The sequence below is a fragment of the Prunus dulcis genome, chromosome 3 (assembly GCF_902201215.1).
Source record: "Prunus dulcis chromosome 3, ALMONDv2, whole genome shotgun sequence".
Classification (NCBI taxonomy): domain Eukaryota; kingdom Viridiplantae; phylum Streptophyta; class Magnoliopsida; order Rosales; family Rosaceae; genus Prunus; species Prunus dulcis.
The window spans coordinates 18,234,197-18,259,074 of record NC_047652.1 but is presented as its reverse complement, the minus strand read 5'-3'; the positions used below and the strand labels follow the sequence as shown (position 1 = coordinate 18,259,074).

The following is a 24,878-nucleotide window of genomic DNA, read 5'->3' as shown; positions in this document are numbered from 1 at the left end:
CAAAACAGAAGAAAAAAAATGTCACTTCGCTTTTATTATGTAGCAGTTATAATAAGCCACACACAGAGCCCTTCAGTCAATCATCTGATCCACCAAAGCCATAGCAATGCTTCAACTCACGCCTTCTCACTCTCTCCATCAACCATTGCTCTCTCCTCAAAGCCTCCCCTTTTCGCTTCTCCAAACCTGTAAAACCCAACGAGAAGCAGAGCAACACCACGCCTTATCCCTCAAAACCGGAACTTTCAGCCACCCAGCAATTGCTTCCCGTTTCTTATCTCTCTACGCAGACCCCAAAATCAACAATCTTGACTATGCTCGCTCCGTCTTCGATCAAATTGAAGAACCCACCTTGGTTTCCTGGAACGTTCTCATCAAATGCTATGTTGGGAACCAACGTTCTCATGATGCTATTGTTTTGTTCTATGAATTGCTTCATGAACTTGTTCCGGATAATTTTACTGTACCGTGTGTGATAAAGGGTTGTGCTCGGTTAAATGCGATTGGGGAAGGGAAACAGATTCATGGGTTGGTGTTGAAAATTGGGCTTGGTTTGGATAAGTTTGTGCAGAGTAGTTTGGTTAGTTTATACTCAAAGTGTGGTGAGATTGGTTTGGCTAGGAAAGTGTTTGATCAAATGCTTGATAGAGATTTGGTTACTTGGAATTCTTTGATTGATGGGTATGCGAGATGTGGAGAAGTAGAAGTTGCAATGGAATTGTTTGATCAAATGCAGGAGAGAGATTCTTTTTCGTGGACTGTTTTAGTTGACGGGTTATCAAAATGCGGGAAGGTAGAGATGGCTAGGGAGATATTTGATAGGATGCCAAATAGAAATTTGGTTTCTTGGAATGCCATGATTAATGGTTACATGAAATCCGGAGATTTTGAGATGGCACGCCAATTGTTTGGTCTGATGCCAACAAGAGATATAATAACTTGGAATTCGATGATTGCAGGTTATGAATTTAATGGACAGTTTATGGAAGCATTGGAGTTGTTTCAGGAAATTTTGGAAGAAGATATTATGCCTAGTCATGCTACATTAGTCAGTGCTCTTTCTGCCGTTTCAGGATTAGCCACTCTAAGTAAGGGGAGATGGATACATTCTTTCATGGTAAAACATGGATTTGATTTAGATGGTGTGCTTGGTACATCATTGATAGAAATGTATTCCAAGTGTGGGAGCATAGAGAGTGCTCTGGCTGTATTTCGAGCTATAGACAGGAAGAAATTGGGGCATTGGACTGCTATAATTGTTGGTTTAGGAATGCATGGTATGGCCGACCAGGTTCTTGAGCTATTCCTTGAGATGCGCAAAAATGGAATGCGCCCTCATGGTATAACTTTTATCGGAGTCTTGAATGCATGTAGTCATGCAGGATTGGTTGATCTTGGTCGTTACTATTTCAATCTGATGATAAATGATTATGAAATTGAACCCACAATTGAACACTATGGTTGTTTTGTAGACATTTTATGCCGCGCTGGTTGTCTGGACGAGGCAAAGAATGTCATTGAAAGTATGCCCATGAAACCAAACAAAGTAATTTGGATGAGTTTGCTTAGTGGTGCTCGGAACCATGGAAATGTTGAAGTTGGTGATTATGCAGCTCGCCATTTGATTGACGTGTCTCCAGACACTGTTGGATGCTATGTTCTTCTTTCTAACATGTATGCTGCGGCTGATAAGTGGGAGAAAGTTTCACAGGTAAGAGAAATTATGAGAAAGAGAGGAGTAAAAAAGGACCCAGGATGCAGTTCCATAGAGCACAGAGGTGTGCTTCATGAGTTTATTGTCGGTGACAAATCACATCCTCGGACAAAGGACATATATTCTAAGTTGACCGAGATGAGAGAGAAACTGAAATCCGTAGGACACGTTCCTGACACAAGTCAAGTTCTGTTGTGTCTTGAAGAGGAAAAAGAGAAGGAAGCTGAATTGGAAAACCATAGCGAGAGATTGGCTGTTGCATATGGTCTTATTAATTTGGAACCTGGGAGTCCTATTCGCATTATAAAGAATCTTCGTGTCTGTAACGATTGCCACTCTGTCACTAAACTCCTATCCAGTATCTATGATCGTGAGATTATTGTGAGAGATAATAGTCGTTTCCATCATTTCAGAAATGGGTCATGTTCTTGCAAAGATTTTTGGTGACTGACTTGTTTTTCTGCTGCATTGACGCTTGTGTTGATCTGCTCAAAGCAATAAGCATCAGAATGCCTCTACCTCTATGCTTCCACTCTTAAAATTGGCCACTGGTATCATTTCTTCTGATTTTATGCATTTCTTTGTGTTCCTTTGGTATATTTAGCAGTATAGACATTCTTGAAGGTGTTTCTTGATGTAATGATTGTCCCTAGCAAAAACAGCCCCCCTTGTTACAGGGATATGACTGCATAGGTCTTGCTCTCCCTAGATGCTGAATTGGCCAGAGACTAGTGCAAGATAGGCTATCTTATACAGAGAGTCTGAATTTATAGTGACAGTGAGATATAATAGTCATTCCCATCGCTTCTTTCACCCTGCATTGGCAGAAGGCTCGTACACTAGGTGCCCTTAGTATTAGAGGCAATCTTCGTTGTATACTGGTTACCCCTACAAGAATTGTTCATTATACTGAAAGATAATAGCTCCTCCCATCATGTGAAAAGTTTCAGTTGGCAAAAGTTTGTTTGCTGAAAATTTTCCAAATTTGTTGTTTCATACATTCTCTTTGTGCTCTGATTCTCTTTGTTTTGTACATTCTCTTTGTGGGCACTTATTGTGTAATATTATATACATATATCCCACTCCACTGTAGCTGGAGTGGGATACTCGACAACATATCGATATCCACACTGACAACATATCAACATCCATATAAATAACATATCACCATCCATATGACAAACATGTTCACATCCATATCGACACGATACCAGTATGGCTTGCCCAGAGCCCAAAACAGCCTTTCTTGCAACAGGATTGTGGCTGCCCTTAGCTATTTGGGCAATCTTCATTATACTGAGATTATAGTAAGAGATGATAGCTTCCCATCATTCCTTTCACCCTGCATTGGCCAAATCCATACACTGTGTGTTCGTAATACTAATAGCATAGGCAGTCTTCATTATGCTGATATTAAAATTAGAGATGATAGCCAGTGTTCAGTGGGTAAAAGTTTGCAGAAATCTTTCCCACATTCTCTGTATGCGCTGGTTAAACTTAATTTCCCTAATGGGGAGGAATAGATGAAGAAACCTAAGATGAATCTGATAATCATATGATTTGGTTTTAATTTTTATTTTCCCTTGTATTTTGGTTGTTATATATTTGTTCTCTGGTTTAGATTTACTATATTGTAGCAAAGCATGCATTTGTTGACTGGAACTTTTGAATGTTCAACACATCTAGACAAATAAGGAGTTCAAGCACAAAGGAGCTGGGCGGTTTTACTGGATAAGTGATTTCAATACAAGCAGTTTCTAGTAAGATTACATCAGAACTAATGGAGTCCACAACAACAGAACCTCAACAAAGGCAAGAAGTTCGGGTAATGTTACAGATGAACAGCCATGCATTTAGGTTTCTTCATTTTCCAGGGACAAAGTTGGTGGCATAAGCCCATGCATTGTTGGCAACTGGATCAGCAACATGGTCATAGAGGTTCTCAACTGGGCCCTTTCCAGTTACAATAGCCTGAACAAAGAATCCAAACATTGAAGTCATTGCCAGCCGCCCATTCTTAAGCTCTTTCACCTTCAGTTCAGCAAACGCCTCAGGATCATCAGCCAGTCCAAGTGGGTCAAAGGCCCCTCCAGGGTAAAGTGGATCCAGTCCTTCACCAAGTGGTCCTCCACCAACCCTGTATCCTTCGACAAATCCCATGAGCACAACCTGGACAGCCCAGATTGCCAAGATGCTCTGGGCATGGACAAGGTTTGGGTTGCCAAGATAGTCAAGACCACCCTCGGAGAAGATTTGAGATCCAGCCTTGAACCAAACAGCCTCACCGAACTTGACACCATTCTTTGACAGGATTTCTGGAAAGACACATCCCAGTGCACCAAGCATGGCCCATCGGCTGTGGATCACCTCAAGCTCACGGTTTTTGGCAAATGTCTCGGGGTCTGCGGATAGTCCAGCAGTGTCCCATCCGTAGTCACCAGGGAATTCACCAGTCAAGTATGATGGAGTTTGCTCAGAGAATGGTCCCAAGTATTTTGGGCGGTCTGGGCCATACCTGTTTTGTCAATTACAGTGAAGAGTGTTAGCATAATAAGCTCAAGGCCTTGGCTTTAAAAGGTATGGGTATGGTGTAAACTTCCTAATGCTATGTTGAGCATGTTGGTCTTGTAACACTGTAACTTTATGCATTGAGGTAGAATAGATTGTTAGAGATTCTGTCATTGTAATCTAAACATCATTTTGATTTGAATTTTACGTCGAATCCATGACTCTCAATACTACTAGATACTTTAATTTACTCCAATAGCGTAATATGTATCAGTGACCATATCTATACACATGGAAGTTTTAGTAGAGTTGCTTGGAAAAAAATATCTTATGCTCACAGGCTACAGCCAAGGTACTTACCATATGCTTTGGGGGGTGCTTTTGACGGTGCGCCTCATGGTGATGCGGCCGCCACCAAGGCTGCCAATCTTTCGGATGAGCTCATTTGACTGCTTCAAAGCAGTCTGGCCTGCAAATGCTGATTGTTGGATTGCAGAGGTTGCCATGACTATGCTCTCCTGTTCGAAGTGGGGTGGTGTTGTGAGGCCTAATGAGATGCCTTGGACAAGGAGAGCGCTGGGATGTTATAACGTGAATGTGAAGATGTTGTGGATTAGGATATCTACACATCAGCAACATTCTATTGGTTCTCAATTGGATTTAGATTTCCAAACTGATTGTTCTAGTGAGGGAGAGGTTATCTCTTAGCCACGTGGCAGGCAAATAGGTGCAATATTTGTGGTTGGTGAACGCAGGCCACAAGATTAGTTGTATTGTAGAAGTTCATGCCAGCTCCAACCAAAAGACAAATATTTAATAGGCCCCCATTGATGAAATCATGAAAGCATAAACTTTCCTTGGGTGTTTTTGTAGGCTTGAGGTGAAAAACGCCAACCTCTAGAATTCGAACTGTTCCTTGGCTGCTGTGAAAAGGTTAATTTGCCGCAGTATTGACAAAACAACAGCAAACCATAGCAGGGCAGAAATGGTTTGCAGTGGAAGAAGAGTAAATGGAGATTCTCCAAAAAGTATTTTAAGGATTTGTTACATTCTTCTAATCTGGGCTGTTGGCTTACATTCATTAAATGTGTTGGTATTCTCTTAGATACAATCCAACGGCTGAGATTAGAAGTATGTAACAAATCCTTAATTTAAATACTTATTGGAGAATGTCCCGAACAGTAAATAACATAAGCTCACCTACATTGTCTATGATCAACTACAATGTAATATCTATTAGCATTCTGGTCTATTGTCTCGAAGGCTCACAGTAAAAAGGAAGGAAAATAACTTATTCACATTTTAGAGATGGCATTGTGCAGAACAAGTAGGAACACAGACAGACCACAAGATGACTACATGGTTTATTAACTCTGTTAACACTTCCATGGGAGACTTCCAATTTAACTGATATATGTGCTAGCGAGCTGAGAAACTGGGTGAAAACAAAACGACGATACGGAGAAGATCAGGAACAACCAAATAGAAATGTATAATCTGCGCCTCCTATTTGAGAACCCCACATGTGAATTCACCATCAATGCCGAAGTTGTTCTTTCGATGCTATCTGAAAGCAATTTAAAGGTCCAATCAAACCCGCATGAAAGAGCGGCAAGAAGGAAACAGATCAACCACTGCAGTGCATTCAACCTCACACCACTGACTAGCCCTTTTCCAAACTCAACAATCATCACCTGCATGATCAAAACAGCCCCCAAAGCCATCAGAAACCAATAGTTGTGGAGGACAACAACTAGCATTTCCTTCTTCACCAAGTGCATGCCACTCAACAGATTAAGGACCTGGCACAAGGTGAAAGTATTGAAAATCATCGTATTCCGGACACCTTGACCCATGCCTGGTATTGCATTTCCCATGAAATGTAAGATCAGCAAGACAGAAGCCTGAGATGAAACTTGAATTGCTATGTTTCTCCGAATGACTTTGGTTATAAGTGACTCAGTCCTCTTTGCAGGTCTTTGAGTGAGTAGTTCTGGGCCTCGTAACTCCATCACCATCATGAGGCCACCAAGAAGGCACATAATCAAGTTCACCCAAATCAAGTGAATTGCGGATAATGGGGACTCTCCGGAATGCATTGTTGCCACTAAGGTTATCAGTAGCCCGGATATGCAAGCAGTGAGCTGAAGTTGAGAGAATTGCTGAATGTTGTGGTAAGCACATGCACCAAACTTCCATATAGGGACTAGTAAACAGACATTTCTAACAATAAGATCAGCATTCTCTCTAGCCATTTCTGTGCTCCGGATATCATCTATGACTCCTACATCAGCTTCTTTTAAGGTAGGAGTGTCGCTTATGGTCAACCCTCCATAGAATGCAACTATGTGACCTTTTTTCCTTAAGCGATCCACCATGAGAAACTTGTCCTTAGGGAGGGACCTTCCCATCAAAGAGATCATATCCATCTTATCCTGCCTTTCCATGGAATTCAGTCTTCGGAAAACTTCTCCTTCAATTTCCATGTCATTTGAACCGGGGGAGATTCCAAGTTGTGAAGCCCTGGCTCTCACTGTTGAGAGCTCATCCTCTGACACCAGTTTGATGCTTACTCCAACCCTTTTAAGAGCTTCCACTGCCAATTTAAGCTCTTCTTGATATGGGCGTCTAACGCCCACGATTGCCAACAAAATCAACCCATCTTCTGTAACTTCTTGGACTTCTGTTTTCTTGTAAGCATATGCAATGGGCCTAAGACCATTCTCCTCCATTTTATTAATCACCTGCTTAAATCTTCTGTTCTGGTTTTTCATAGTGTGACGTTCCCCTCTGTTATCATTGTAATGTGAACACTTATGTAATATTGTTGATGCATCCCCATTGCAGTGCAACTGCAGAATTTGTTTATCGTTCACAATTTTCTCCACTAAAATCCCACTGCATTTCTCATCAGAGCTCAATTGTCTCTGCTCAATGGTATTACATGTTTCATTCAATAACTCCATGTTAGCACCCCATCTGGTCTTCAGCCAAGAAATGAGCAAATCTTTTGTTGGGGATGGGGTAGCAGAAATCCCCTGATGCAGTGTTTCAAGAACAACTTGGTCAGCTTCAGAGTCCACTTCATCACTGCATAAATCCTTTCCACCCATCCAAAATTCCTTAACCTCCCCCTGACTACACATTAGCTCACCAGTTGTTTCTATGCAGATGACTGTTATTAGTCCCATGGTGACACAAGCTGATAGATTCTGAGGCGTTGCCTGATTTTGGACCACCTTCTCCTTCCATTGACAAAGGGCAACTGTAATCGCAAAAGGCATTCCATGTTGTATCCCTATCACCGCGGTTGCAAGAACACCTGCTAAAGTGGAAAACCGTCCTTGAGGTTTCAAGAAAATTTTCTCAAAGATCCTCATTACCAAGTTCATTGAACCTGCCCCTTTCAGTTCTGGCCTGTCATTGTAATTGTCATGCTTCCTGAAGAATAATAGCCGTATTAGCACCACGAGAGCAATCAGTAGAGAGACACAAACCGCAAAATAATCCATACAATCAAATGGCTTGTCCAACAAATCTTGTAACAGCGTCTTTTCGTTTGGATTATGATTAGTCCCCAAGCTGTGCATCTCAGCAAAAACTGTTTTGGCACCAATACATGTCACAACCATGCGACCATGCCCCTTAATAACCTTTGAACCAGACAACACAAACGGGTTTTGTTCACAATCAATTTTGGGGTTCAATACCTCATCCAACATCAAGTCCTCACCATGATCTATGAACAAACCATCGGCAGGGACACGGTCTCCTTCCTTCAAATGAACTATATCGCCCACCACAACACTAGATATGTTAACTGATGTAGGTTCTCTGTTACTCCTTTCAACATTCACCATCAGTCTGCTCCTGTCCAGCAGGTGCTTCCTCACCAGCTTTCTCTCATGGAGGTAGTTCCCCACTGAAGGGAAAGCAACAAGTAAGAACACCGCAAAGAGTATGGCAACACCGTCGTGCCACCCTTGTTTGACTCCTTGCTTCATGAATTCAATGGCAAACGAAAACCCTGCTGAGAGTAAGAGGAAAAAAACTGTATATTGATTGCAAGCCTTCAACAAGAAGTTTGAGAAGCTTTTTGCATCAACTGGGGACTTGGTCGTGTTCCATCCTTGTGGATTTTGACCACCATCAACACCATCATCCTGTCATATAAAGAACGAATATGATTAACTTAACAAAGTTAAGTTCAATCATTCTCAATCATTCCCTATCAAGTGCATAAGATTATTAAGTTTGTTTGTTTGTTTGTTTGTTTTTGTTTTTTGTTTTCCTACTTATTTGCTTGCTACCTCAAAGTGAGAACTGAGAAGGGGCAAAATGCCAGCAACACCACCAAGTCCTCGCAGTGCATTTAAGTTCTTCTCTCTCACGATGCGACCAACCTTGTTCAGAAACCGGTCCTGAAGAGGGATGTCAATCGCATGCTGAAAGGCAGGGGCCGGTGGTGCCGGTGCTTCTAAAGGTTCATAGGTAGGGGCTTCATGGGGCAATCTGGTTTTCTTACTGCGTGAGGAGATGAAAACGCCTAGAGCAATATATCTAAGCCATCTCTTGCGCCGGACGTATTGGCCAGAAGTGTTGATGGTTTGAATGAGCAAGCTAGTGCTGCTGCCCACACCTCCGGAAGCTTGATCATCTGTTTTTGGCTCTAGGAACATGTTTCTTGGTGCAACTACAAAATTAGACAAATGGTCAGACAAAAAAAAAAAAAAGTTCAAAAAAAAAAGATCAAAAAAGATTTGGCATGGAATATTGGACTCACCGTACGTATATGACTAAATGAGGAAGGCTCAAGGAGTCGTTGAGTGCTGGGTTTGGAAAGTGCTTCAAAAAAGCTCACAAAGAAATTTGTGCGACTAAAATGAAATATTAAGCCTCATTTGATTCACAGAAAAGGGAGTTGGTGAGTGCTGGCTTTGGAGAGTGCTTAAATTAGCCTTTTCCCCCGGATTAATGTGTAGCAGAGAAAAACCAAAGATGGGATTTATTGAATAATGTCAAGAAAGACACTGCAGCTAATGATAGAAATGGGATGAGGAAATGAGGTTGAGGTGTGATTACTTGAGTGATGACTCGAGTTTTATAGACCCAATTTTGCCCCATAGAAGCGACCTGGAAACTACACATTGTAAATTACCCAGAAAATTAATTTCCGTAGAGATTATAAATTAAATTTGATGTACAATAGGGAGCTTCTTTTTATTTTCATATTTTGTTTTGTGACATTATGTAAAGTAAGCCTCTTTCTCTTTGTTTGTATTGTTTTGTAGTGAACCAATTTTCTGGGAGGGAGGGAGTGGTGGTGTGGCTTCGTCCCTGTACGCGTTTGCCACGCGGGATTGTGGAAAATTGGCACTCAAAAGAGAGCAAATAAAATAAAAGTGTAGTTGACATTATTGCCACTTTGTGTTCTATTGTAATGTGCATAGATAAGACCAGAATTCTTAATCTCTCTTGATTATTCTATGATTTAGGCTCCTAAACTTTGATTATAATTAAAAGCTTGGAGCAAAGATGTGAGGTACCAAGAGATACACGGCAAAGAGAAGGAAAGAGAGAAAGAGAAAGAAAGAGGAGAGAAAATGCGATAGAATTGGAGAGAACCTTGGGGAGCCGACAGGCAAGGATCCAAAGGGTTAATGATGCAATTTTTCCTTTTTCATTTCCACTTTAGTTTATTTTGTTATTTTATTTATGTCCAGTTAAATTTTGTTAATAATGAAACATCATTATAAAATGAAGTTCTAGTTTTTATCTTCTAGTTTCCAAAGTATATTATTCAATGTTTATAATTTCCACTTCACATGATTAGTAGATTAATTTTCTTTTCACCACTTCTATTGTGTATTTGTGATAATTAAGAATTTGGGTTGATTTATTAATACATCCTTGGTTTTGTATTTTTAGTATCCAAATTTCTTTGATCTCTTGTCATTCAAATAACCTTTTTCACCTAGGATGCTTAGGAAACTTTGATCCTTTGTAGTTAAATAAATTTTGTTTACATGTGATGTTTAGAATTTGTACTAATGAAGGGAAGGGGAATTTACAAAAGATTCATTAAAGGGCCTAAATGATATATCTTGAGAAAGTAATAGGTTGACTTCTAGATTGCTACTCAGCGTGGAAATTAACAGGTAAATAATTTGAGTTTTATGAAATAGTGGTGTGGATTCTAATACCTTAGTTACTTTTCTCATTAATTTAATCTCTATTTTAATTTCCTTTTTTTTTTTTTGCTTTATTTAATTTTCTTTATCAACAAACAAATCACCATTTGATTCAACTAGGTTGGCAATAAAATTAACTTGGGTTTAATTAGTTTTCTATATTTTTCACTCAATCCTTGTGGGTACGACCTGGTTCTTACACATCTATACTATATCCGATTCGTGTGCTTGCAAGTATTTATAAATTTAAAACGACACATTTTTGGTGACAACAACAACATTTGATAAAATAAAAAAAAATAAAAACGTTTATAGGTCATAAAAACACTTTATAGAGAAGCATTTGCTATGAGCTTCTTCATGAATCACTTCAAAATACTTTTCTAGGAAGCACTGAAATTTCTTATAAAATTTTTAACATTTTATAATAAAAACGCTAATAAACAAAAGTGCTTCCTAAAAAAGAAATCACAAACGAGCAAGAAATGTATTTAGTATTTGGTGTAAGAAGTCAATGAGCCTTGCTTGTTCTCAAATGATATTTATTCATGCATAGTAGCACGTCATGTGGTGGGAATAAAAAAAAAATAGAGATAATGTAAAAAGTCTCCAAACATAACAAAAGCTACACAAGTCTTTGCTTTGGTCTGCAGTACAAACTACTTGACTTGCTTGTCTTGTCTAGTATATTAACGAATATTCATTATTTTACTTAATTCGTGTAACCACTAACAAATAGATTAGTGTTGTTCATTTCGTTTTGGGGTCGTCTTGTTCAATAATCCTCTTTAAAAATTCCAAACCAAGATATTCAGCAACAACCCTACGAAAAAATATTTTGCATTAGAGGCAGGACTTTGGATATTCTATAAATGAAATTAGTATAAATAACAACAGTTTGGAAATTGGTATTACGCAGTAATCATATGTAGAGCTGAACACTTTCAAGGGAAATGAAAACAAGGAAACCCTATTTATGGGCTGCAAATCGAGCATCGAAACCGTTCAATTTTTAAGTTCTCTTTTAAGAATTACCTAACACACAAAAAATGAGTAGAATCGGAAAATTATTTAGTTATTTGATTACCCGCATCTTCTTTTCAATTTTATTTATCGAACAACATTTTTCTTCACATTTAGGATAACCAAACAATTATGAATCTAGATAATTTTTATGTAAGAATAACCTAAAATATCCACTTCAAAATATATAATCGCTCAGTAACTGATAACGAGTAAAGCATCATATAATAGACTGACAAATATTTCCTTTTAGAGCAATTTTATATGGGAAGAACAAAAAAGGAAAACAAATGATCAATTACTTGAAGAAAAAAAAAATTTACTTTTTTTAAAAATATATACAAGCGATAATCTACTTTGAACTGATATAAACCTAAGAGGGGGGGAATTCGAAGTCAATGCAGAGTGGGAAGTACATCCGCTAGCCAACTTGGCTAAACTCACGTCTGCATTTTTGAATATTTTATTAATTATAGAAGTAGCGAGAAAGAGATTCGATTCAAGAACTCAACATCATGATTCAATACTAACCCCGACTGTCGCTTCATTGGCAGGGGACCCTCTTCTTCTTCACATTGGCTTGCCTGCCGCAGTAGTTTTTGACCAAAAATAAGAGGCTTTAATAGAATGCAAAAGTAGTTGGCAATGGAAGAAGAGGAAGAAGAAAAGCATTCTACTTTAACGAAATTCATCAACAAAACCAGTAGTATTTCCCGGAAAATTCATCATGCATTTTTCCGCCCCAAAATAAATCTATTTTTCTTGAAATTTAGATGTATTTTCGAGGTAATGGAAGGCAACGCGGCAAAGAAGAAACGCCGAAACTGCACTCTTTTTTTCTTCTTATTTCTTCAATTTTGGTCTGATTTTGTCACGCTTTGTTTTCCCTTAAAACTAAAGGCATTCTTAAATTTGACAGAAATTGCCGATAATGCAACTGCTTGCATGAATTACTGCGGATTCCAATCCCAGGTTCAATTCCCTTGTTCATATATATTTATAAAAAGAAAACTTGCCGCCTTCTTAGAAAATTCTTACAACTGACAACCAGTAAAGCATCGGAGTAGACTGACAAATGTTCGTATAAACTTGGTTGGAGAATTTCACAGGGAAAAGAAAAAGAAAAAGGAAAAGAGAAAATTTAGCTGTAACTTGTCGACTAGTACACTACGAATCTCAGTGTATCAACAAAAAAACACAATGACACATCCAGGAACTCATCACCATCATTCATACTAATCTGACTGTCATTCCATTGGCACAGGACCTTCTTGTTCTATGTTATCGTCCTGTAAACTACCCAACATGATCGCGGTCAGCATCAGCTTCCCTGCCTCTGAATAATCCTTATGCTGCATGAGTACTGCTTCCACAGAAGAAACCGAATCCTTCATGATTGGAGGCTCCGCGATTTCTTGTCTCAGTGACAACACTTCGTCGAACCCTTCTCCAAAAGTTTCAGCTTCTGGTCCATAACATCTATTTGATGCCTGGAAAAGCACGGTGTCTTTCAAGTTCTGCAAGGTTTCCTCATCACTCCACCCTTCAGATACCGATGCCTGATAGAGTTTGCTCCAATCATCTTGATCAGCAGCATTTCTCCAGCACTCCTCTAAAAGGTTTGCACGGGTCTTACGGAAGGAGGAGCTGGTCCATGCAAATACATCGAAAGCTCGCAGTGACAGCTCTGCACCTTTTTCACCTTCAAGGCACAGCTTGATAAGATCTTCTGGATGAAGTAGCTTTGTGTCAAGGCTTTGCTTTGTTTCATCATCAGGAAGGAGGTTTATTATTTCTTCCTGCAACAGATGATGTATCAGGTGAAGACTGACAGTGAATGTACATAGTTGAAAGAGATTCATCATATTCAAGAGTTAAAAAACAAGTCATAATTCAAGGCTTTGCTTGATCACTACTGATTTCCAAAAGTCCTATCCTTGAAAATAAAATAAATTACTTTCCACCTTAATAATTAGAGTGGGAGGGGTGGAAAATTCTGTTATATATGCCTTGTTCAATTAGGACATATGAAGAGAACAAGGCACAACCTTCTCAAGCTGCTAAGCATGATTTAATTGCTCATGCAATTTAATACAAATGACTAAAAATGCACCATCACCATTGAGAATTTGGGCTCTAATCATGCAAGTGCAATGACTGGAAGAAAATTTTCATGGAACTGCCGCAAACCATGGAATATGAAGGGTGGAAGGGAGGACGGGGCAAGAGACATGGCACATGAATTGTTCCTGTTAACCCATACCCAATCATAAAAAGCAGAATCCTTACTCTCTCTTTTTTTTCTTTTTAATGAAGGCATGATAATACAAGACTGATTTGCCAATTCTGATACCCAAATAACGAAAGCGCTTAAAAAGGAAAAATAATCAGGAAGACCCTTCAACTAAAAACAAAAATGGCAATTATATTTGTTTTAAAACACAACAGACCTGCAACTTTAGAATCCTTAAATCAGCCTCAATGCGCTTCACTTTGGTCTCAGAATCAACATCCTTACCTGCCAATGAAGCAAACAACTATATAACACTCAAATCACCAGTATAGCTCAAGCTAAAATAAAACAAATAAAATTACCAAGTAATGTTCTTATATCTTCCCATGCCAAAAAAATATTAGCATTTCCAACACCCCAAAGCAGTGAACCATGTAGCAATTCGTAACATGCGGAAGTTTGACTTGGTCTTTTAGATGACAAAACCACTCACAAAAATCAAGACAACACAGAAACCAAAATATATCTCACAACTAGCAACCCTTGATTGCTATACTAGAGAGGCATTTACCAATTTCTCATTGAATGGGAAGTCCTCAAGTGGCTTGACTTGATGGTTTGCACAAATTACTATATCAACTTGATTTTGCAATAAAAATAAAACTTCCTTTAAATAACAGTTAAAAGAATAAGAAAACATATGGAGTACGCAGTGTAAAGAAAAACAAGAAAACGGTCAAGAAGAGGGGAATTATATGAAGAAACTATTAAGGAAAGCCAAAGGATAAAACATACCTGCTATTGCAGCTATTTTTGAGAGATTCAAAAAACGCTTTCTGTCTGCCAGTTTCGGTAACATAGTCTGAATCTCAGGACCAGTCCCCTCTTCAGCTTCTGAAATTGAGCTTTCTTTTTGAGAAAGAGCTAATTCATGAAGAGTTTCCGAAGCTGAAGAAAATTGATGAAGGAACACTTCATGAAGCCACAGAAGATCTTGATGATACTTTAAAAATATGGATAACTCTTCAGGAAACTCTTCCCCAAGCCTAAGCAGTTTGGAAAGTTGTCTCCTTAGATAAAGTTGTTTGAACACAAAGTAACTGAACCCTCCATTAGGTCCCCTGCTGTCATGCTATATAACAAATCATTTTCAGAAAACGAAGGAGACATCTAATAAGACAAGAAAACAAGAGAAAACAGAAATCACATCAAACAATATCTTCGAAGCAAATGATCAAGAGAAAACCTATGTTTTTAAGTTTAAACAGAAACATAATAATGAAATCCTTAAAAATAACAAACTTCTAAGTAGGACTAAACATTGAAATGATGAAAAAAGTTGCAGAAGAATTATTCTAATTAGAAGAGAACAGCTTCAAAGTAAACGTTCAGAACTGTGGCACCATTAAGAGGAAGAGCTTCAAGAAACAACCAACGCAGGTTACTATGCTTCAATGGTTAAATGAATTCCAACGGACTAATACTACACACTAGCACAGAACAACCTTTCCAACAGAGAAACCATTCCATAAGTTTCAGAAAACAAATGAAAATAAACAAGTAACAAGCCGAAGAAATTATAACTGTCATACCATCAGATTTCTTAGTAGTCCAGAATCATTCAGGTCACAGCATATTTTCCATAAAGTACTGTAGCATTCATGCCGTTTTGCCATGGGCAGCAAACATGACGAAAGCTTCGCAAGAATTTCTTCATTTAGATCATCAGTTCCTTCATTTAAATTCTGCTAAGACCATAAATTCAAAGATGCATATTTATCCAGCACCAGGATCACAAAGAGATACCGTTGAGCTAAAATAAAATTTAAATAATAATAGTAATAAACAAAGAATACCTGATGCCCAACTTCCACAAACTCTTTGATTTGTTGATAAAGCGAGTCTAGGAGTGCATCCCTCCTATTCCAATACTCATCTAATAAGCCTTTGTGTTCATCTCCTAGTTCAATTTTAGCTGTGACAGCACCGGCATATGTCTCAAGCAGAACTTCAGCCAGCACTTCTAGATGAGTATATAAATCTGATTTTGCAGACACATCAAGTTGAGATGCCTTTAACAGCTGCAGCATGAGGGAAGCGAGGTGCCACATCCCATTGCGCACCACAGCTAGACAATACCAAGGTGTTAAGCACTCAGGTGGCGGATACCACAAGTGATGCTCACTTCTGTATTGCATGGCTGTACGAACTATAGTAACACATGCATTTGACAGTTCACAAGCTCTCTGGACCTGAATCCCAAATGGCTGCTCTGCATTTATTACATACTCTAGCTGTTTGTCTAAGCAAGAGAACACTTGTTCAAGATCAGAAACTTTACTGTAAAAGACTTCAGCATTATCCCTATCCATCAGAAGAACAGTATTCCGGCGGGCTCTCTCACCAACTAATTGAATGAGATCCCAGAGAGCACCTGATATTTGATTTTCTGGACTACAATGGGAGGAGTTAAGTCCACTAGAGCGGTTCTGGCTGATAATGTTCTGCAATTCCCTTAGTTGAATCATTCCAGCAAGCTTTTCACCATGCTCCAAGATAATTTGCAAAGAATTTCCTGCCAAAAAGGAAACAAAAAACCATAATTTAGTTTGTCAACAGCACCCCACTGAACCTCAAATCAATATACTCCTCAAAAGGCCTTCTACCCCCATGATAGGACACCTTAGGAAATATTGTCATCTAGACACTAATTAATATACTCCGTGCATCCAATAGATACTCTGATGACAAAATTATCAAATGAGCACAGCACCAAAAAGAAAAAATTCCCTGAAAATCATATTTTTGATAAATTAAACTCCGGTAACGAATTATAACTTTGTGTTAATATCTGACAACCTAAAAGAAATTGATTGAGTGCAGTGGGTTAGATAAGCACGAGTGGAAGTAAATGCATGCTATACCTACACCATTGCATGCATGAACTTTCAAGTTTCAACATATGCCATGTCAATTGGAAAGGATTTGACATCAAATGATAAAACATTGCAAATATAATAGGCATGAGGGCATACTCTGTCTCGAACACAGCTCCTCATGACATTTGGATAAAGCAAGAAACTGGAGAAATTTTGTATGTTTCTGTTGCTTATCCATGAGTTGGGAGGATACTACAGCCATTGCCAGAATCTCGGCTCCTCTAGTTGTTGTCCAGTGTTTAGCTAAAGTGTCAACAATTGATCTGCTCATTCGCGCAAAAACATTTGTCTCTCTGTCCCTATCAAATGCCCCTGATTTTTTTAACTTTTCAAACGAGGCATCAACTTGCCCAGATAAAAGATAATCATGGAAAAGCTGGCTCAGTAAAGTTTCTGATTCTTCATCTTGGGCAGTTTGACGCGCACTTACAGTCGTAGCCCTTTGTCTATCTCCAGCATCCCATGCTTCAGAACTAGCCCTTCTAGGAGCAAAATTGCCTGCAAATGTAAGGTTTTTTCTCTCTTCTTGTGCAGATCCTTCATTTGAGCTACCTTTACGTGACAAACTTCGTTCAGGAGGTTCAACCCCACCAAGTATAACAGCCTTCTCAGGTATTGCCCATATTCCTGCCTTCTCGGTGAGTACAACCCATGCCCCTTCTTCCCCATCATCTGTAGACGGAAGAATTGAAGCATCTAGAACCTTTCCAGCATCATAAGGTAGGTCAAATTTATAGAGCCTTGTAGAGTTTCTAAAATAATGAGATACTGTTGCTGTTCCATCACCAGAAAGGATGATTGCTGATCCTGAAGGCTTTCCCCCTACCCGCAGTCTCATGGAGAATAAGAAGTCTTCATTTTCTACTCTTGCTTTTGGGATTATCACTTGCACAGGTGCTTTTTTCTCTAAAACTCTTTCATGGGTAGGCTCCACACTCATTCCAGATTTATATTGCATAGTCAAAAGAGAATACTGTGTGTAGCTTGAACCACTACCCCGGTCCACACAGAAGGTAGCAACCAGAATGGTAGTCACTTTACCATGATAGTCCACCTGCATATCGAGAGGCCAGATTTGCTTCTGCCCGGCCAAATCTTTCTTAATGCCCAGATCCCCATCTGAGCCAATAATCTCATGAGACCAAAGTTTTGACACAACAAATTCAGCACAAAGTTCAACATTAAAACATTGAATATGATGATCTGTCAGAAGAACAAACTGCCTGTTAGATTCCTGCATAGGAAGACTTGGAAAACACCAGGTCAGTGACCTTGGATAACCCTTGCTCCCTAGGTTTTGACCATTGTCACCTCCTTGGGAGGAAAGAGTCTGATTGTCCCTATATACTTTCTTACGGCTAACACCAGATGGGCTGCAATGAAACTGCCATAGCTCGCCATCTGAACTACAGGCAAGCGCAACACACATATTCTGGGAATCAGGGACTGCAGAAGCAATCAAAGAGTTAAATGTACAAAACCCAGTCAAACTACTCCTGTGCCGCATATTTAGTTGCTGTCGCTTTGGGGTGGTCTTCCTATCAATAGGCAAAGAATTTGCCTCCAATTCATCATAAGATGCAACACTAACAACGGGGGCAGTTCTGCCTTCAGCATAAATGTCAGGCCAGTACACTGCAGCTCGAGTTTTTTTGTTACACAATACAATACCAGCAGAGCTACAGTGTTTAACAACTTTCTTTGTTCTTGTAGACGTGCTATCCCAATTGACAACACAAAGCAACCAACAGTTCCCACCACTTCTGCCCACATCCCCACCTTCAAAAACATTTGCAGGGATTTCAAGAACAATGCAATTGATCGATGCTGCAGGAGACAGATAACTCCACACGAAGAGTCTGTTTCCGCATATAATCCATGCCAAAGATGTTCCCCTCTCCATTCCACCAGATACATATGTATCACCTGCAAGATGAAAAAAAAAGAAAAAGAGAAAACATCGGATACCATTCTACAGTTAGTCATTTCATTCAACAACCAAGCTCATGGAGTAAACCCTACTAACCATGAACATGCTTCTGGACCATACTGGCCTGTTCATCACGAACAACTTGGGGAAACTCTCCAACATATACAGGCTTAATTTCATCCCCTTTCTCACTTTGGTTCGCTGGTAAAACTCTAACCAAACACAAAACAACACAAACGATTGAAAATCAGCCCTTACATTCACCAACCCAACTCTCCAATTACCATATCCAATTAAAACCAACAATTAAGCTCACATGCAGAACCAACGAACTCATTTCAGCAATTCAAAGAACGAATGCATGACAAATTAGACGAGTACCTGGCGAGAACAGATAAGCGAGGAGCCCAGGGAGCCGGAGTTCCGGTACTGGGCCGGTTCGGGACCGGGTTATCGGAAACAGATCGCCGGTTCTCGACGAGAGGAGTGGCCGGAGATCCTGGGTCCCGACGAGGGTTCACATTGGATCGCTTAGTTCCTGGGGAGAACATTTGTTTGGTTTTTGCTCGCAGAGAAAAAAGAGAGGGAAAATTTGGGGGTTTTGGGTTTAGGGATACACCGTGAGCTGAAAAAACGGAAAATGCGAACGCTTGAATTGTCTTGACTCTCGAGTGAGAGAGGAAATTTGACGACGGGGTGTCCGGTGTGGGCGACCTCACGACTTTAGGACATGTGTAGCAATACTAATGGTGGTGGGCCCAACACTTTACACAAATTTAAGTCATTAGATCAAAGCATGTTTTAACAATATATAAATCTAACAACGTAAGATTAACCATTACACAGCACAACACTATAAAAAAAAATGTCCACGTCAACGGGGTTTAGTTGAGTGGAAAAATATATTGATTTGCAAATCACGGTCTCAAGTTGAAATTGGTAACGTGTGTGAAAAACTTCCTTCATTCTTGTAATTTAAAATATCACTTGTATTAAAATTATAATAAAATAATTTCCATATATGTTATGTCACTATAAAATTGGGCTCTTTTTAAGTTGGGTCCCTTTTGTCTTCCCTCATGAGTCATGCCCTTGCTATATATATAGTATGGATTAGGTCCATAGGAGCATATTAAGAAGGTCTTGTTTAACCCACCTCTTGAATTGGCCCCATTGTCGGTCCACATTGATACAAATACCCAATCCATATTGATAACTATATCTTATAATAACACTGAGGTTTATATTAATACAAAATCTTAACTAACTATAGAAATAATGAGTTATGAGTAAAACAACATTTGTTCGTACAACATTGAGTACTCACAGTTTACTTTTATTTTCACACGTTGACTTTTTTTTAGATAAAATATATATAGGGTAAGCTAGTTTGTCAGGAGAGTGCTCGTCTCCTTATACCTGAATTCAAATTTTCCTTTATATTACAGTAATTTACATCAAAAAAAATACAAAAGAGGTAAGAAAAGTTATTTTTGTAATCTTTGGGGTGCATACGTACATTTGTAATAAAAAATCAGTAAAAAAGTGGGTGCAAGATCAAAAGGAGAGACAACAAGTGACAATATAATAAACACCTAAAAGAAGGAAGTGATGTAATTCTAATCACTGATTTAGGGTTATTATTTGGTATGTGGTCCAGGGACAATGATAGCGCAACGTAAGCGACGGTATGGACACGTGTTGCACATGTAACTGTTCACTGTAGCTTCAAAGAAACTCAAGTCACGACCGTACGATCTGATGACCATAAGATTCATTGACCGACTGCATGGTTTCGATTTGGTCGGTCCAACTTGTGGCCTTCGTAGTCTTCCAGTTCAATAGAACTCAGGCCGGCCCACGTGGGCCCAAACATGCACCTTAATTGAAGCTGGTTTAGTAATAATTTCATAATGGTCCCAAAATAATTAAGACAAAGTTATTATAGTAAACGTCATAAGGTGTATTATTAATAACCAATTACTCTATGATTTGACATGCATTGAACCAAAATAAAATATTAAATTATTTACCAACCAAATTTATAAGTTACCTTAAGGGGTACTAATGAGAATTTCTCCTTGGCTAAATTAGGGTTTTATTTCCAATTGTTTTGATCTCATTTCACTTCCACGTTTACAATTATAACCTTTTATGGTTTAGAATTCAAATGAATTTAGTCTTACTAGTATCTCAATTTACGTTCACGAATATGTGTCCTTCACAATTGAGATACTAGTAAAAATTTAAATGGATTGTGAAGGGAGGACACGTAGCTCAAGCGATTAATAGTATTATTAACCTTTGCATCTGAGGTGTGTGTTGGGTTTCTTCTCCCCAATATCGCTTTGCAATCCAATACAATTTTTATATGGATAAAAATGTAATTTAGTGTTATTATATGAAATTTAGCAATGATAATTAAGAGAAATTAAAAGGGAAAATAAAGGAGAAAAATGGAGGCCCGTCAACTCCATTAAGAGACAGAAAAAGAGTGGGCAAGAAAGCAAACGAGTCATCAGTTTCAGACTTCTTCTTAATTTCTCTCTCTTTAAGCTCTGAAACAAATGTAGAGAATTTATACCCTCAAAATTCTCACTCACCTTCCGCACGGTAAGTCCCAATCCAGCTTTCTCTAACTTTCTGTTTGGTCTCCCAGAAAATACAACGAACAAAAGAAAAGGAAAAAAAAAAAACGAAGAAAATTCGGATCGCAGTAACTGCCACTAGTCTTAGACCAAGCTGTTATTTATTTATTTTATTTTTTGTGAAATTTTATTTTTAAGCTCTTTACTCTTTGTGTCGTCTGTGTGACTGAGAGTGTGTTTGGGTTGTGAATGATTTGAAGGTCTTGAAAAGTCGTTATGATCAGGGAGATGAGCAAAGAACACCCACCAGAGCCTCTTGATTTCTTCATTTGGACTGTTGAGGTAACCAATTTTCAGTCTCTTTTTCTCTTTTTCTGTCCTTGTTTTTGGATATTTCTCATTCAATCAAGTAGATCTTGTGCGTTGTTATTGGAGAATCGTTGTTTGGGACATCTGATTTTGACTTCATTTTTTTTTGTTAATTTATTGCTAGCTCATACATATGTTTCTCTTTGAGTTAGGCTTTGTATATATGTGTGTTTGTATGTATTAACTTTTTGAAATTTTGGGGTTTTTTTTAACATCTTATGATGTATTTTCTTTTTGATAGGGTTGTTACTGGGGGAACAGTTATCAAGTGGTAGGTTTTAGTTTTGATTATTGTGAAATAGACCAACTTAATGAATCGAAATAGAGGAGACTTTCATGTAATCTGCTAATTATCTTTCATACTTGGCAAGCTGGGAAATTCATCAGTTTCATATGAATCCATCTCATGTTGTTACTACAGGAAATAATTGCCTTCACTCATCAATTCATCCTCCTCCAACTATTATTCGACACAATCTTCTTTCTTTGAGTTATGGTTCTTGAGGTGTCAGGCGTTTGACTCTTTGTCACTTTATAAAACGATTCTAATATGATACAGAACAATAGTTTGTTGTCAATACCGTATTATTCACTTGGTCAGGACCCTCCTCATCTTGGGGTGTGGAAATTGTTTACCTGTCCATAGAATGATGAATGGATTATAATTTTTTTTTAACAACTTCACAAGTGAACAAAACTATGAGCTAAAGCTTGAATGTGGTCTTTGACTCTGAAGTTGTGCTAAAGATGCCTCTACCTAACTATTAGTAGCTATGAGTAAGTACGTTACAGTGAAAATAATGAGACAAACACATTACTATTGGTCTTAGGAATCTTAGGATTACCTCTGGGGACAGCTATTTTGTGACTAAAGGGGATTATTGATATTAAAATTAAACACAGCCAAGTTACAGACAAAAACATTTCTTTGCCATGTGAAGCAATGCCGGTTGATATGGATGAACTCTAGTCGGATAATCTCAAAAGAAAGAGTTTAAATTGCCCTAAGTTTAAGGTTGTCCTGAACAAAAATTTGGGTGAATATTGGTTTTTTTATTTTTATTTTTGGGTTGGAGGGACTGTTATATTATAACAGTGACTTAATAGCCTGAGTTTATCATGTGCCCTGATGAAGGCCTCATGTACATATTTTTTGGCCATATATAATAAAACGAATATAAAGATACATGGCTCACCCACATGCATTCTCATGTTTATTTTCCCCTTTTGTACAGGATGTCGGTTTGTGGTTGGAAGAGATAAACCTCGGCAGTTACCGGCAAACTTTTAAGGAAAATGGTGTCAATGGAGAATACCTGGAAGGCATGTCAATGTTTACTACTGAGCAGATTCTTCGGTTTATAAGACGGTGCCACATGAAATGGGGAGACTTTATCACGCTGTGTAAGGAACTAAGGCGAATTAAAGGTCTGTAGCCTAGAAATTTTCCTAGCAGTCTTTATCATGCGGTGAAAAAAATGTCTTTGTGTTCGTTCTTATATCAAAAAGTTCATTTAGTCTCTAGAGTTATTGGATAAATAGATTTGAATAAGGGTTGTGATTATCTTACTGTTGCATTTTCTATGCACAAGTACATATGACATTTGATTATTGGAAAATATAATTATTCCAAAAGTAAAACAGAAAAGAGAGTTTTTGTAGAGTATATGGATTGGTGAGATAGACTGGCCATGCATGATCCATTCATTTCATGCACTCAATGTCTACTGATAGCATAGCATGCTGACACTAAGAAACCGTTCTTATGCCTCATTCAATAGCATTGTGAAACTCTCTCTTGATCTCATTATCTATCCTAGCAAGCTGAGAATTTAAACCTTTCTGGAATCATATTTCCCTTGAGCTACATATATATGCCTTTTTCCTCTGAAATTTGAATTGCATTTAGATACCATCTGTGTGTGTGCTAAAACCAAGTTTATGTCCAGTGGCTTGCCTGAAAGGGGAGCAAAAGGTCCGCAGGCCATGGTGGGCTCCATCTTGCCTCTCAGTAGTATTTGTCAAGGTGGCAAAGCGTAACAGACAATCACGGGTTGTTTCCTTGAAGCTGGAACCATAAAGGATGATCTTATATGTACCTACGTATATTTTCTTTATTTCTTTTTCTTTTTTTGCCTAGAGAACAGAGTAGGAAAGTACTTTTTTCCTTCTTTTTTTTTTCTCTCAAGTCTGTCAAGTTACATGTTTGTTCTTCTTTGGAGAACTCTGTTTTTATATAGCCTTTAATGTATCTATCGATGGTCTTTTGATCTTTATATGTTTGTTTACTTTGAGAACCATGATGAGGCAATCAAGTTCTTGTTGCAGATCATCCAGCCCATGTTTATAAAGTTACTGTTTCCCCTTAAAGTAATGATTTTGATCTTTGAGTTCGATTGTTAGTGTTTGGGTCAGTTTCACTGGTTTGATGATCACAAAATTCTGGAAATGTAGAAATTGACAATTTGGCTTCTACTTCCCTGAGTGTTTATAATTAACACATTATTTGTATAATGTCTGTATTCGATTGGAAGTTTATAGATAAAGTCAATTTATCTTCAAACTCAAGTAGTCAAATGACCTCTTTTTAGATCTTGGAAGTTGGTGGTGATCAAGGTTCACGGAATGTTAACTAAAGGAGCATCCTTGAGTTGATGTTGTCACAGGCCTCTGCATTTAGGTGTCGGGGAAGCTGCTTATAATTGTTTAAGCAGTTGTTGGAACCCCCATTATAAGTTGCCATTAATAAATGTAGGGTTAGATGAGAGACAGGGAAGACGAAGACAACATGGTTTGATTCGGCTGTCTCTACATAACCAAAGAGGGGATGTCGAGAGATTTGGTGTAGTGCTCAGTTGAATGTGGACTAGCATTATAATACCATTGTTTAATATTTGCTGAGGCGAGGGCCTGAATCCGGACTCGGCATTTTTGGGTGGTGTTTTACCATCAAGCTGAAAAGGGTGAGCGTGGGTGGGATGTCTAGGGTTCGGAGTGTTTTTTTTGGGTCGAAAAGGATGCACTTGTGCTTGTTTACATCCAAGTTAGATATTTATTTTATCATCGCCAATTCAACATGGATGACTTCCATTCCAATGCATTAACGGTTGAGAGTTTAGCACGCTCTCATGGCGATTGTCCCAAGCACTGTGGAGTGGTGGAGAATTGCTAATAAATTGCACAAACCTTGCTTGAACCAACATGGTAGGTTGGGTACGCGCCGACAGCAATGGTCTACCACAGACTACTATTGATAGGACAACTGCAAAACTTGAGCCATCATCGAACATGATAAAAAATATGACCTTTTCAACAGATTATACAGATGGGACTTATCGTAGTGACTGCTCAAACAATGAAAAGTACCAATGTGATATATTTTC

At 38.5% G+C, this 24,878-nt stretch overlaps 5 protein-coding genes across 6 annotated transcripts; 2 read left to right on the top strand and 3 right to left on the bottom strand.

The window, feature by feature from the left end:
• The first annotated feature begins 63 nt into the window (after positions 1-63).
• LOC117621286 (pentatricopeptide repeat-containing protein At2g29760, chloroplastic-like) lies at positions 64-3,513 on the top strand. Its single transcript, XM_034351667.1, has 2 exons — positions 64-2,265; positions 3,401-3,513. The coding sequence occupies exon 1, from the start codon at positions 107-109 to the stop codon at positions 2,159-2,161; it is 2,055 nt and encodes a 684-aa protein (XP_034207558.1). The 5' UTR covers positions 64-106; the 3' UTR covers positions 2,162-2,265; positions 3,401-3,513.
• Positions 3,413-4,842, bottom strand: LOC117621287 (chlorophyll a-b binding protein 151, chloroplastic). Its single transcript, XM_034351669.1, has 2 exons — positions 4,583-4,842; positions 3,413-4,229 (listed from the first exon to the last, which is right to left on the bottom strand). The coding sequence occupies exons 1-2, from the start codon at positions 4,726-4,728 to the stop codon at positions 3,578-3,580; spliced, it is 798 nt and encodes a 265-aa protein (XP_034207560.1). The 5' UTR covers positions 4,729-4,842; the 3' UTR covers positions 3,413-3,577.
• Positions 4,843-5,299: 457 nt separating this feature from the next.
• Positions 5,300-9,269, bottom strand: LOC117620663 (calcium-transporting ATPase 12, plasma membrane-type-like). Its single transcript, XM_034350803.1, has 3 exons — positions 9,006-9,269; positions 8,533-8,915; positions 5,300-8,385 (listed from the first exon to the last, which is right to left on the bottom strand). Exons 2-3 carry the CDS (start codon positions 8,899-8,901, stop codon positions 5,626-5,628), a joined length of 3,129 nt encoding a protein of 1,042 aa, XP_034206694.1. The 5' UTR covers positions 8,902-8,915; positions 9,006-9,269; the 3' UTR covers positions 5,300-5,625.
• A 3,137-nt stretch (positions 9,270-12,406) lies between these two features.
• LOC117622298 (nuclear pore complex protein NUP133) lies at positions 12,407-19,190 on the bottom strand. Of its 2 annotated transcripts, none has more exons than XM_034352931.1 (8): positions 18,920-19,190; positions 18,635-18,750; positions 16,705-18,534; positions 15,526-16,244; positions 15,262-15,417; positions 14,465-14,801; positions 13,887-13,954; positions 12,407-13,235 (listed from the first exon to the last, which is right to left on the bottom strand). In XM_034352931.1, exons 1-8 carry the CDS (start codon positions 19,087-19,089, stop codon positions 12,684-12,686), a joined length of 3,948 nt encoding a protein of 1,315 aa, XP_034208822.1. In that variant the 5' UTR covers positions 19,090-19,190; the 3' UTR covers positions 12,407-12,683. The 2 variants fall into 2 exon arrangements, with proteins under 2 accessions (XP_034208822.1, XP_034208823.1); XM_034352932.1 differs by having other exon boundaries at positions 15,262-15,414.
• A 1,804-nt stretch (positions 19,191-20,994) lies between these two features.
• LOC117623142 lies at positions 20,995-23,865 on the top strand. Its single transcript, XM_034354012.1, has 4 exons — positions 20,995-21,151; positions 21,387-21,468; positions 22,731-22,923; positions 23,445-23,865. Exons 2-4 carry the CDS (start codon positions 21,403-21,405, stop codon positions 23,573-23,575), a joined length of 390 nt encoding a protein of 129 aa, XP_034209903.1. The 5' UTR covers positions 20,995-21,151; positions 21,387-21,402; the 3' UTR covers positions 23,576-23,865.
• Positions 23,866-24,878: the final 1,013 nt, after the last annotated feature.